General features: G+C 40.4%; 2 protein-coding genes across 3 annotated transcripts in view; both read right to left on the bottom strand.

Annotated features, from left to right (window-relative positions):
• LOC124114938 overlaps positions 1 to 10,152 on the bottom strand; it is a 100,083-nt gene extending 89,931 nt beyond the window's left edge. Inside the window, exons 1-5 of the mRNA XM_048391974.1 lie at positions 9,190 to 10,152; positions 8,518 to 8,646; positions 7,319 to 7,476; positions 6,577 to 6,691; positions 5,135 to 5,270 (exon numbers count right to left, since the gene is read on the bottom strand). Of these exons, the coding sequence (XP_048247931.1) occupies positions 5,135 to 5,270; positions 6,577 to 6,691; positions 7,319 to 7,476; positions 8,518 to 8,646; positions 9,190 to 10,152 (1,501 nt within the window). The remainder of the gene's footprint in view (positions 1 to 5,134; positions 5,271 to 6,576; positions 6,692 to 7,318; positions 7,477 to 8,517; positions 8,647 to 9,189) is intronic.
• On the bottom strand, positions 678 to 2,943 carry LOC125377877 (ankyrin-3-like). 2 transcript variants are annotated; one of them, XM_048391953.1, is made up of 2 exons: positions 2,503 to 2,943; positions 678 to 2,403 (listed from the first exon to the last, which is right to left on the bottom strand). In XM_048391953.1, the coding sequence occupies exons 1-2, from the start codon at positions 2,875 to 2,877 to the stop codon at positions 1,462 to 1,464; spliced, it is 1,317 nt and encodes a 438-aa protein (XP_048247910.1). In that variant the 5' UTR covers positions 2,878 to 2,943; the 3' UTR covers positions 678 to 1,461. The 2 variants fall into 2 exon arrangements, with proteins under 2 accessions (XP_048247910.1, XP_048247909.1); XM_048391952.1 differs by having other exon boundaries at positions 678 to 2,943.
• Positions 10,153 to 12,495: the final 2,343 nt, after the last annotated feature.

Raw genomic sequence — 12,495 nt, 5'->3', positions numbered from 1 at the left:
ATGGCACACCAGGAGTCACTTAATGCTATATATAGACTGGTGAAAAATATCTAGCTATTGTCACAATCGACTAACGGGATCGGGTAGCTGACGTTGTTGTCGCATATCATCGATCACGATTGCATGGATCGATGCTTAGATGGGTTTCACCGAAGTAGTAAACGTCTAAGCCCTGCATCACTTCGACTTTCCTCCCACATTAATCTGTCACGCCGCGAAATAGCTGGAATATTGCTGTGTGCGGCGTTTAATAACAAACAAAACGATGACATGCATCAACAAACTCAGCGAGCCTGACCACCCGTTCCGTTAGTCGCGTCTTACGACAGCAAAGCCGCCATTTATGGCAGGCATTGGTTGCTGAAGACCTAATTCTACCAGATCTTCACGGGTCGGATATTGTCTCTACTGGCGTGTTCTGGTCTTGGTAACTTATTCATTTTAAATTTAAGTAAGTTCGGTTATCAGTCAGACAAATTGATATAAATCATGTTTTTCAACCAATCAGATTAAAGAACACAATCTTATTTTTAGTATTCCAGCCTTGAGTTTCACACAATGTACCAATGTGGGGAATCGAACTCCCAGAGCCACCTCTTCTCCCCAGAAGATTAAATGATTTAACAGAATCGTATAAACATTTAAAGTTTTATTTAAAATATCCAAAAAAGAAGAAGAAATGTTCAACATGGTATTTATTTTCTAAAAGTATGCACTTAGTTTGAGTTTTACAAAACCAGTTATGACTCATAGGATAAAAGCAATTATTGGGCGCTATAAGAATGATTTCAATCATGAATCTATAACTCGGGGGGCACGGATGCGCTGCGATTTGCTGTTCAGAGTTGCGTCCCCTGGGCACTGAATCTATAACTCAATATTTGACATTGATAACATAACTGAAAGAAGGTCATGTTCAGGTATTAGACACAAGTAACTCAATAACATTTTGTAATTTAGCTGAAGGGCACCAAAAACATTCTCTGAATATTTCTTTTTACTATTCAAAGCATTGAACAGTAATACAAATCAGACAAGTATTTAAGGGAACGTTTCATGTTTTATATGAACCTCTGTGCATGAAACAAGGACAGTTGCGAAAACTGACATGGTAGGCAACTCCTATCACCTTCTTGCAACAAATAAAAATCAAACCCGAAAGCGGACATAAAATCCACGTTATTTGTATGGCGCTGTTCTCCATGCACAAGCATACTCTAAGCTTAGACATTGAAAAGTCTTCACTCAAAAATCATTCTCAGCTCAATGGAGAGTAGACAATCAAAAGTACCTGTAAGCCGCTAGAAGGTTAACAACCACATTGCCATCTCATCCTACCGGGTACCCGCTCACTGCTGGGTGGAAAGAGGCACAATTCGAACAAAGTCACTTGCCCAAGGAGACGCCACATGTGTTACACGTACTTCAGACTGTAATAGTAGTACTAAAGTTGGCTATTATTTACTCTTTATTCCATCCGTCCTTGTCCTCAGCTGTAATACTTCCACCTCTCTTGACCAGAAGTGCAGCTACAGATTCATGCCCATTCTGACAAGCTAGATGTAGTGCCGTCCATCCGTCCTTGTCCTCAGCTGTAACACTTGCACCATTCTTGATCAGAAGTGCGGCTACAGATTCATGTCCATTCTGACAAGCTTGATGTAGTACCGTCACTCCATGTGTCGTTACTGCTGTAACACTTGCACCACCCTTGACAAGAAGTGCGGCTACAGATTCATGTCCGTTGTCACAAGCTAGATGTAGTGCCGTCCATCCGTCCTTGTCCTCAGCTGTAACACTTGCACCATTCTTGATCAGAAGTGCGGCTACAGATTCATGTCCGTACTGAGAAGCTAGATGTAATGCCGTCCTTCCGTCTTTGTCTTCAGCTGTAACGCTTGCACCATCCTTGACCAGAAGTGCGGCTACAGATTCATGTCCATTCTGGCAAACAAGATGTAATGCCGTCCATCCGTCTTTGTGTTCAGCTGTAACACTTGCACCATTCTTGATCAGAAGTGCGGCTACAGATTCATGTCCATTGTGACAAGCTACATATAGTGCCGTCCATCCGTCCTTTTCCTCAGCTGTAACACTTGCACCATTCTTGATCAGAAGTGCGGCTACAGATTCATGTCCATTCTTACAAGCTAGATGTAATGCCGTCCGTCTGTTCTTATTAACAGCTGTAATGCTTGCACCATTCTTGATCAGAAGTGCGGCTACAGATTCATGCCCATTGTCACAAGCTAGATGTAATGCCGTCCTTCCGTCCTTCTGTTCTGCTGTAACACTTGCACCATTCTTGATCAGAAGTGCGGCTACAGATTCATGTCCATTCCGACAAGCTCGATGTAATGCCGTCCGTCTGTTCTTATTAACAGTTGTAATGCTTGCACCATTCTTGATCAGAAGTGCGGCTACAGATTCATGTCCATACAAACAAGCTAGATGTAGTGCCGTCCATCCGTCCTTGTCCTCAGCTGTAATGCTTGCACCATCCTTGATCAGAAGTGCGGCTACAGATTCATGTCCATACAAACAAGCTAGATGTAGTGCCGTCCATCCGTCCTTGTCCTCAGCTGTTACACTTGCACCATTCTTGATCAGAAGTGCGGCTACAGAGTCATGCCCATTATCACAAGCTCGATGTAGTGCCGTCCGTCCGTCCTTTCTCTCAGCTGTAACACTTGCACCACTCTTGATCAGAAGTGAGGCTACAGCTTCATGTCCGTTAGCAGAAGCAAGAAAAAGAGCTGTTGTTCCATTTTCACTTTTGTCGTCAACATTTGCCTCGCTATTGATCAAAATGTGCGCTACATTCTCATGTCCATTTAAACAAGCAATGTGGAGTGGATATGTTCCTGCTAGATACATATACTCCGTACCCAAGACAGGATTGTACAATGTAAGTTGAGCTCTATTTTGTACGTCGCCCGTCCTCCTGGATCTCAGATCAGAGACAGCTTCAACGTGACCGTTTTCACAGGCACAGTGCAAAGGCGTCCATCCTCGGTCATCGGTACCTGCTACATCCTCCCCCTGGTCTATCAACAAGTGCATGCGTCTAATATCACCGAGGCCGGCTGCTTTATGCAAACTGTATCTCGTATCATCTATGCTGGTCGACATATTGACTATTGTATACGCAAACGCTCTGGCATTCGTTGACGCTGGATTATTTGTCAGCTTTTCACATTGAGACTCAAGCACTGCAAGAAGGACAACGATATTTCAAATACAGAACCAAACAGGTTAATTCATCATTTAGCAATATATTTGAAATAAACACACTTTTAATCATTATATCTTTTAACGCTTACAATGTTTAGTACTTGAATCCTTGAATCGACATTAAAGAGATTTTGGCTTTTGTACATGCTGTTTTCTTTGTAAATCTATGTATCAACAATAAACACCATTTGCCAACATATAAAATTCACATATATTGGATGATCCTCTATGACCGTTCATGAGCATGTGTTTTTTAATCCCTATCAAATATCAGGTGTCCACGAAAAGGCGAACATAGCCTGTCCTGCTGGTGATACACATCACAAACACATGCAAAGGCAATTCAATTGGTAATCTGCGAAACATGGTAACATATGGTACAAGTGAAAACACGGAATTTAGGAACATATTTTAATAGTTGTCTTCCTTTATCATAATCGACATACAACCCCTCTATTTTGTCAAATCGGGATTTGTTAAATGTCCTGTGATAGCAATATTAATATTAACTTTTTGCCCATTGCGAATATAGATGTCCGGACACTTTCCAGTTTGCCAGGCTTCACTCGTACTTGAATAACAAGAAATATTACAAACATTTCACAAAAACCTGTAACATGTACGATGTACCTGCTTTAATATTTCACTTCAACATTGGAAATAATACCAGTCGTTACTTCATCATTAATAGCATGTGAATAATAAGTGAGTGAGTGAATGACAATATTCTCTCAGCAATGTGTCAGCAACGATGGTTGACTGATATCTGAGACTCTGATAGAAGGAATTGCGCAAAAGTAATCAAAACAAGCAGAGGTCTGTGACCTTTGGAAAATGGACAAATTTTAGGAATGTGCAGTCAAGTGGAATTGCAGAAAAAAAGGATTTATATAACAACGCCAAAAGCCATCCATGAAGATATGAATACAGCACTAGGGAAGTATGTCCCTTCTTTGCCAACATAACGAGTTAGGCAGCAGAGTTTGAGTGTAACAGGGAGTGCCTTGAAGACGACCCCCGTCCTCGAAGGCCTGTGAAGTCAGCAACACCAGAACTGATCCCGAGAACCCACGTTGTGGTGATGACCGACCGGCGAATGACTCAGCGTAATATAGCTAATTCAGGAGCAGTGGATTCGCTACTGGTTTTTTAGTTTTTCGAATAGCTGGAAACAAGCCAGCAGCGGGTGTCAATCTAATAACTCACGTTAATGTCTCTAAGCATTTTAATGCAATTTGTCTAATATATAATTATTCAGTAGTATTGAACTACTTAAAAACCTAACCATCAACATGCTTGATATTCAGTTCAGCACAACACATGTAACAAATATTAGCTCCCATGTTTGCCTGTAAAAGGCGACTATGCTTGTAACGGGATCGGGTGGTCAGGCTCTCTGACTTGGTTAAGCATGTCAGCATATCCCGATTGCGTGAATCGATGATCATGATATCAATCACTGGATTGTCTGGTCCAGACTCGATTATTTACAGTCCGCCGTCATATAGCTGGAATATTGCTGGGGGCGTATTGAGTGGGGCGTTAAACAAACATTTTAACTGAACCGCTTTAGGAATTGTCCCTAACTTGCGTCTTACAGTACATAAACGTGGTACGACAATGCTAGATTTAACGGGAAACGAATAATAACAAAGTTTGCTGACATAAGAAGTACGCACAGTGGTACGTGGGTTTGGACATTCTAGTTTTGTTGTGGGATATATATTGCTATTGGCAGGATATGTTCACCTTGTCGTGAACATACTATTTGGTAGTGATTCATAAACACATGCCCATGATATGGTCGACTCTGATTGTGTACCATGAATATGGAATGGGTTTTGTCTTTTGTATGTATTTAGGTTTTGAGGTATATTTGGAAAACAATATTTATACTCACTATGTGTGTCAGTATCAGGCGGAATATGTTCACCAGCATATTCTCGCAACCTGCGCCAGATGTACTTCCTGTACCAGACAGTGTGGCAGCTTCTCATGACACTGGGAGGCACCTCCGACAGTACAGCTTCTGCTGCCTGTAACAATATAGAGCCACTGGTGACGAATAATTGACAAAAAAATAAAGCACTGTTCTTCAGTGTTTGACCCCTAAGGTGTCTATAGTGGCAGTATACGGTGTCATATTAGGTAAGGAGAAATATATTGGGCAAGGCGTGTTTCCGATACAACCCTCTAATGTAATCACAAACGTTAACAATGGAATAAATAATGATAAACAAGATAGAATTATAATAAAACTGACCTGTGTTAACAGGAGTCTGCTGTCAACTGTAACTTGATAGCAGTCCGCTTATCCCTAACAATGGACTTCTATCTGGTCTATTGCTATGTGACGTCATTGGCGTCGCGTTTTTTGTTCGTGACGTCATCTTTTATTATGTTCAATGACGTTGGTATTTGTAAATCAGTGTGTATTCGTAAATCAGTGACCTCTGTTGTGAGCCTTTTTCCTCTATAATTTTAGTAATAAAGTCACGAAAGTAGTTCTAAGAATTGATGTCTCTGCACATCACAATTAATTTTATTAATACACAAAACCGTGTCAAATAACGGATTTCTGTACCAGAATATTCTTGTGAAATATGTGAAGTGGGTGTATGAAAATCCAATATGGCTGTTACTGACGGTATACGGTCTCATATCAGGTCAGTGGGGTGGGGTAGCCCAGTGGTCAAAGCTTTCACTCATCACGCCGAAGATCCGGGTTCAATTCCCGGGTACAATGTTTGAAGCCCATTTCTGGGGTCCCCTGCCGCGCTATTGCTGGAACATTGCTAAAGGTGGCGTGAAACCAACCTCGCTCACTCACTCACTCAGAGCCTTTTTCCAACAGCATGACCCCGTTGAATATGAACGCAAAAAAGTCCAATCTCGATTTAGAGTGCCAGAATACATTGTACACATGGAAATATATTATATTTAAAAATAAAAGCCCACATTGTCATTTTGCTTTTGTTTTTAATACAAACGTACTGTATCCCAAAACTTGTTAGAACTATGGAAATTTAAGTAAACACATATCGTAGAAACTGATCAGTATATTAATACTGATTAAGATACTACTAGAAATATTCAGTTTTGATAATGACACATTTGAATGGCAAGTACCCAAGCATGCTCATGCGATTGACAATTGTAATATAGTTCCAATGCTGGGTGGAATTTCAGAAAATTTAGTGAAAAAAGAGTAAATGTGGAGAAATTCAGACTGTATATTGAATAGTAACGATTCATCATATTTGGTTGTGTATTGCTCTTATTATTGATATTATGCAATTATGAAAGAGAATTATATATCTTGTTCTCATCTAGTTTACGTACCATATTCACAAACACGCCACAGCTATGTCCATCTCTTTGACTCAGTACTGGATATTCTGTCTTTGTCCATGTGACCACTGACCCATCACCTCTCCTCAAACTGCGAGTATATTTTCTGAAATAGATATAGGATTTAGTTAACGAAATCTATTTGTTTCCGCTGCCTCAAACCCACCTACAACCTAGCGCTATACATTTAGGACTGATTAACTATACATGTTTGTAGCTGAGCCAGATTGCAGCTTTTGTTACAAAATCGGTAGCAGACTTTCATCAGTGTGTACCTCAGCTCTGGTCAGCGCAGTAGTCTTCATCAATTGTAGGCTGGGAGTTGACCACATCACCTGTTCGGCCAACCCACCTACAGTGTTGTTCATAGAGAATCTCACCCGAGTGTCTTTTAGAGTAAAACATATCAACGAGTGTTGATATATTTGACATCAAAAGACACAAGGGTGAGATTAAATTTATCACCCAACATCATTCTGCCAGCAGTTTCAGTTTGGAGCAGTTATAAGCAGTGTCTTAAGTGTAAAAAGTATTGCTAACAGCTTCAGTAGCAGTAATTAGTGATGTGACGTCACGGTAACAATGACGTCACTATGGATGCAAAACAGTGTGATGCACTAATGTTGCAGCAATTTCTACAGTATATATATATCACTTGATCTCACCCAAGTGATATCAGTTTTGGATGATAAAGGTTTATATCTACATATAGCTGGCCACGCCCTCAAATTACCTCCAATGTTGTATAAGTTTGTCCCCTACATCAAGGACAGGCTTAGAGTTGACCACGCCGACTGTTCCATCCTGGGCATTGGCGACCAGAAGCACCCAGTGTTGATTCAGTGGCATGTTCACTGGCATCAGGATCCACGTGTAAGTTCCAAGTTCCTCCTAATATACAATAAATCCGCAAAATCATTGCCATAATTAAAACAAACACCTTGAATGATACCGACTATATCACGAGCATGTGCTAATAAATCACTAGCAAATAGTGAAAATACCAGTTCGCAAAAAGGTGACCGTATTCTGTCCACCGGTGGCACCCGTCACAAACACATGCAAAGACAAGTCAACCGGTCGCCCGAGAAACACCGGGACATAATTATTGTACAAGTCAAAACATGGAATTGCATCGGGTTTGTCACTGATGCAAAACATTTTAATGTTTTTTAGACTAATGCCTAGTCTCCAAAACAGGAAAGAAGCACATGCATTTATATTTAAAAAAGGAGCTCCACTGAGATGGGGACAAGCTAGAATGTTCAAAGGGTTATGTCGCTTTAATTTACAGTAAAGGTTTTGGTGAAAAGGAAAATAATATTGTCTTGAATGTTTTACCCTGATCAAGCAAGATTCATTTGATGCTCTTTAAACACATAGGCGTATGTCTATCTACAGACTACTATATTATAATTAACAATAAGTTCTTTTCCATTTGACCAAGTTTACTGATATTAGCATATCCATACGATTACTTTCCTCTGATTTGGATAAACGCGCATGGTATTTATGTTGAAATGGCTATAATATTGAACATTTCAAACTCAATAACCAAAGTGGTAAATGTCTGAGACCTGCATCACTTCTTGCTTTCCTCCCTCATTAATCTGACACACTGTGAAATAATTGGAACACTTTTCAAAGCGGTCATTAAACCTCGTTACAACCGTAGTTTACTGTACATAGCATGTTGACATATGTCCAGTGAGGATATTCTTGAAAAAGGAAAACTGCTGCTCTAGACCTTCGATGAACTGTCTACAAAACTGACCTCATATCTCTTTGAGCCTAAAGTAGATGCTAAACAAGGATCCATAACCGAATCGAAGATCTTCAAATGTCTCTTTAATTTCCATCTTTGGACGAAAACCTTATACCAGTACTTTACTCATCCCTTTATACAATGTACATGACTATGCTCGTCCATACCTTGAAGGGGTGCACGTCATACTCGTCTTTCTCCCAATGGTTGACAAGGAAGGAATCAAGTACAGCGCAGTGACGGCTGTGGATCCTATTCCACATGGTCTTCAGGACATGCATGTATGCATTCATCACCTGCAATGGAGGTTAAACTACGGTTATAACGAACACGCTTATAACGAACTGACGGATATAACGAACTTTTTTTGGTCCCGACTATTTGCTGTAGTTATGCTGTATAATGCTTATAACGAACTACAGTTATAACGAACTAAAATTAGCAGTCCCTTTGAGTTCGTTATAACCGTAGTTTACTGTATACAAAACCCCTTCGTCACGTGTTACAACCAGCAATTTAGAAAAACATTATGGCAACATATATCCTGTCTGAACTGCTCAAATAACGATTAAGCGAGTTAATGTTACTTGGTCTATGAGCAATTTTAACTATTGGAACAAATGTTTTTATCATCTATCAATATTGTACAATTTTCATCTTTAATAATGTTATTCCTGATATCATTATTTGACATTTGACCGACCACGACCGAGAAGGAAGATGGTCCTGGTCGATTTTTACACCTTTGATTTGTCCAAGTAATGTTAAACTTTTAGAAAGGATTAAAATTATATAATACATAAAGAGCAAAATATAAGCTACGAAATCGTAAAAATTACCTCATCGCCAAGCCATGCTGTTTGATCGAGGAGATGATTCCTCTGTATGTTGTGGGGCCCCACCTTGCACATCTGAGGATCCGTCCCATCGTCGTCATCTGTCACGGCTTTGTCACCCATCACATGCGGTGGATACATATAGAGGGTGTCAACAAACTCTGTGATGTCCGTCTTCATGTGATATGCACCTACTATGACAGCAGATACCAGTCTGTCATACGTCTCCTTGCACTGGTCTTCGCCGAGAACATCCGGGTTAAGTCGTGACCACTTCAACCTGCCACTGACTTCTGTGAGGTCATTTCTCCATTTACAGTCGATGTCAGCGATTAATGATAAACATGGACTGTCAAAGGTAGGAAATCTGGTGCTTTTCTCCCAGTATTTTGTCTGGTTCAACACACGTCTTGCGATAAAGATATGAGTACGTTTGTTCAGCAAATATTCGGTGAGTGACCTGAAGTTGGTCGGTCTTTCATCATGTTGATGACTAACACTTTCGGTGGTTATGATGTCTATCAAATTGTTTTCAATTACTCGTTCGTTTTCTGAACGTTTAGGAGTTTTCACACGATTTACCATATCAGGGTCATGTGTCCTTTTCCTTGAGCTAACTTCATCTAAGGAGGCCAGGAAAGTAGGAGAGTTAGTATTTGCACGATCATGATCACATTCCATATCCCTGGTCTCCGAATCTCCACCATCTTCATCTCCAGAACCAGCTATTCTCGCGTAACTGTTCACTATCTGGGATTCATGGTGGAGGGATGTATCCAAACGCTTCTCATATTTTGGATCGGATAATGCTACTGTGCATTTCCCAATGTAGTGTACTAATATATATTTCACGTCTCCCTCGAGCAAGTCGTTTAAAAGCCTCGGTGGTGGTGCCATCACTTTTATAAGCCACGAAGTCCTGCTTGAGAACCTTGGGTGCAGGTTTAGGCTGTTCACGAGAACCATTGTGCTTGAAGTAGCAGTTGTCATTTTCCCAGGAATCTGTAGAGCAATAATAACTTAACTTAATGATTAAAAGACGTCATTTCGGTCGGTTAGGTGTTAGTTTCGGTTATTTATTTGGGATATATATTTGGGTTATATATTTGGGATCTGCTGCAATAAAAATAATTCATATAATATACATACAGATTCGATCATGTTTTCCCCCTAAAATTCGCGTTAGTTGATTCAATGTTTCCTGGTTTATAGTTGGTATCTGCTGCAATGAACATAATTTAATATAAACACAGAATCAAGCCTTCATCCATGTCCACCATCAACAGAATTATCAATAACGAAATATTATTAAGGACACAATGGGAAGGATATAGACAGTGTCTACTAATGACGAATCTGGATGTAACGTTGTTCACGGCAAACAGTCTCAATCCAAATTTAAACGGTTCTAAGTCGACAAAAATTGTGAGTTTACATTTAAATTCAAGGTGGCTTTCTTCAGACCAAAGATGACAAGAACACGTTCTAATTGATGAATAAATTGAAACTTGTAAATATGAGACAATGTAACAAATATCACAAAATGTTAAATAATGTTGCCACAATATTATGTACAAGGGATTTACAGTACAACTGCTACCTGATCAGTACCGCACATGCAATCAAACTTTCTTAGTGAATATTTACATAGCTTTCGGCCCAAAAAATCAACACATTGACAATCAACTTCCTCGTATGTTCTTTTAGTGCAATTCTTGACTTGTTTTGTTTTTCTGCATCAAAAGTAGCGTCGCGAAAGAGAAACTGCCAATGCTATTCAGCGTACAATGTTTTCATTATCACTGCGTAGCTACGTGCATTGATCTGCAACCTGAATCAATACAAAGAGCTTGGTAGTGCGTTGCATGGCCTCAGATCGGGGTGCTATTTACGAGTTGCAGTCGGGAACGTTTTTTTCATTACAGGTAACACGAGTACGTATATTCCCTTGCAAGATCCGGCTCATGGCCACGAAGCGCGATCGATGAGCTGTCATTCCCTATGTACGTGTTGACTGTGTCAATAGCGGGTTATATTTAAACCTTACGTGTGTGTAAATTTAACTGATATCACGATCGCGATCACAGCATTCTAGTATGTGAACGTTTAGTCAACTATATTTGTATTTTTCATTGGGATCAGTGAGTCTAGTAGGTCATCTCTACATTGTGAAGGCTAAAGCATGAGTAAAGTAACATTTGGTAAAGTGGAGTGGTGGCGTAAAATGGCGTAGGTCTTCATAGGTCATCGACGTTTACAAGCCTAGAATCACAAAAAGGACAAATCTGAGATTCGAACCCACGACTATTTTAGAAACAATGACTACTCTCCTTCCAATTGCCGCTCCGGGTTTTTTTGTTTTTTGGTTGCTTGTTTTTTGTTTAACGCCGCACCAAGTAATAGACCAGCTGTATGACGGCGGTCTGTAAATAATCGAGTCTTGACCAGACAATCCGGTGATTGATATCATGAGCATCGATACACGCAATTGGGATCGACGACATGCATCAACCAAGTTAGTGAGCCTGACCACCCGATCCCGTTAGTCGCCTCTTACTACAAGTGTTGTCGCCTTTTACGGCAAACAGGGGTTGCTGAAGACCTATAAATTCTTCTCCGGATCTTCACTGGTCTGTGGCTCCTTTGACTATTTGACACCTGCTACTTGCTCCCAATACCCATCCATACGACCCCATCACACCACAACCCACAACATGTCACATTACAATAAATAATACAAATAATAACATTTAGTGTTTCATTAATACCTATTTCATTATTAATGCTCCCTTTATTAATACTCATCAGATTATGCATTTTTATTTATGTTTAAACTTCAAGACATGCACTCTTTAACCTACCTTCCGCCGAGTCTGCCTCCACCCTGTACAAGTACCCGTCTCCTCCATGGGGTTTAGCAGGGGGTGTTACTATAGCCCGTGTGTCATCAGGGTTCTCCAGTATCTCCAACACTTCAGTGAGCTTCAGTGCCTTGTTCTTCCTCGTGAAGTACGGAGCTGCCACCGCTCTGTCCTCCCTATCCATAGCTCTGTCTACTCAATGTCTGCTGTATGACTATGTCCGCGCATCCTTTTGTACAACGCATAAGGAAAGAGAAACTAGGACTGTAGTGACGTGGCACTTGATATACGACATGACGATTGGCTGCCTGTAATACGGGTACAATCAATGAATACCGCTCTGCTGTAACGCCCTGTTCACAGTATACATTATACACATCCATGTCATCATATCCCAAAGCAGAACGGTTTGAATAAACAAGGAAACATTTGACGTCAGGCAACGGAC

This window comes from Haliotis rufescens, unplaced genomic scaffold (genome assembly GCF_023055435.1).
Source record: "Haliotis rufescens isolate VD_foot unplaced genomic scaffold, xgHalRufe1.0.p SCAF_103, whole genome shotgun sequence".
Taxonomy (NCBI): domain Eukaryota; kingdom Metazoa; phylum Mollusca; class Gastropoda; order Lepetellida; family Haliotidae; genus Haliotis; species Haliotis rufescens.
Note: the sequence above shows the minus strand (reverse complement) of the source record. Positions and strands in the feature narration are given on the sequence as shown.

What these genes read in the sequence shown, in the direction of transcription:
- LOC125377877 (XM_048391952.1), bottom strand. Translation starts at nt 2,877, where the DNA reads ATGTATCTAGCAGGAACATATCCACTCCACATTGCTTGTTTAAATGGA.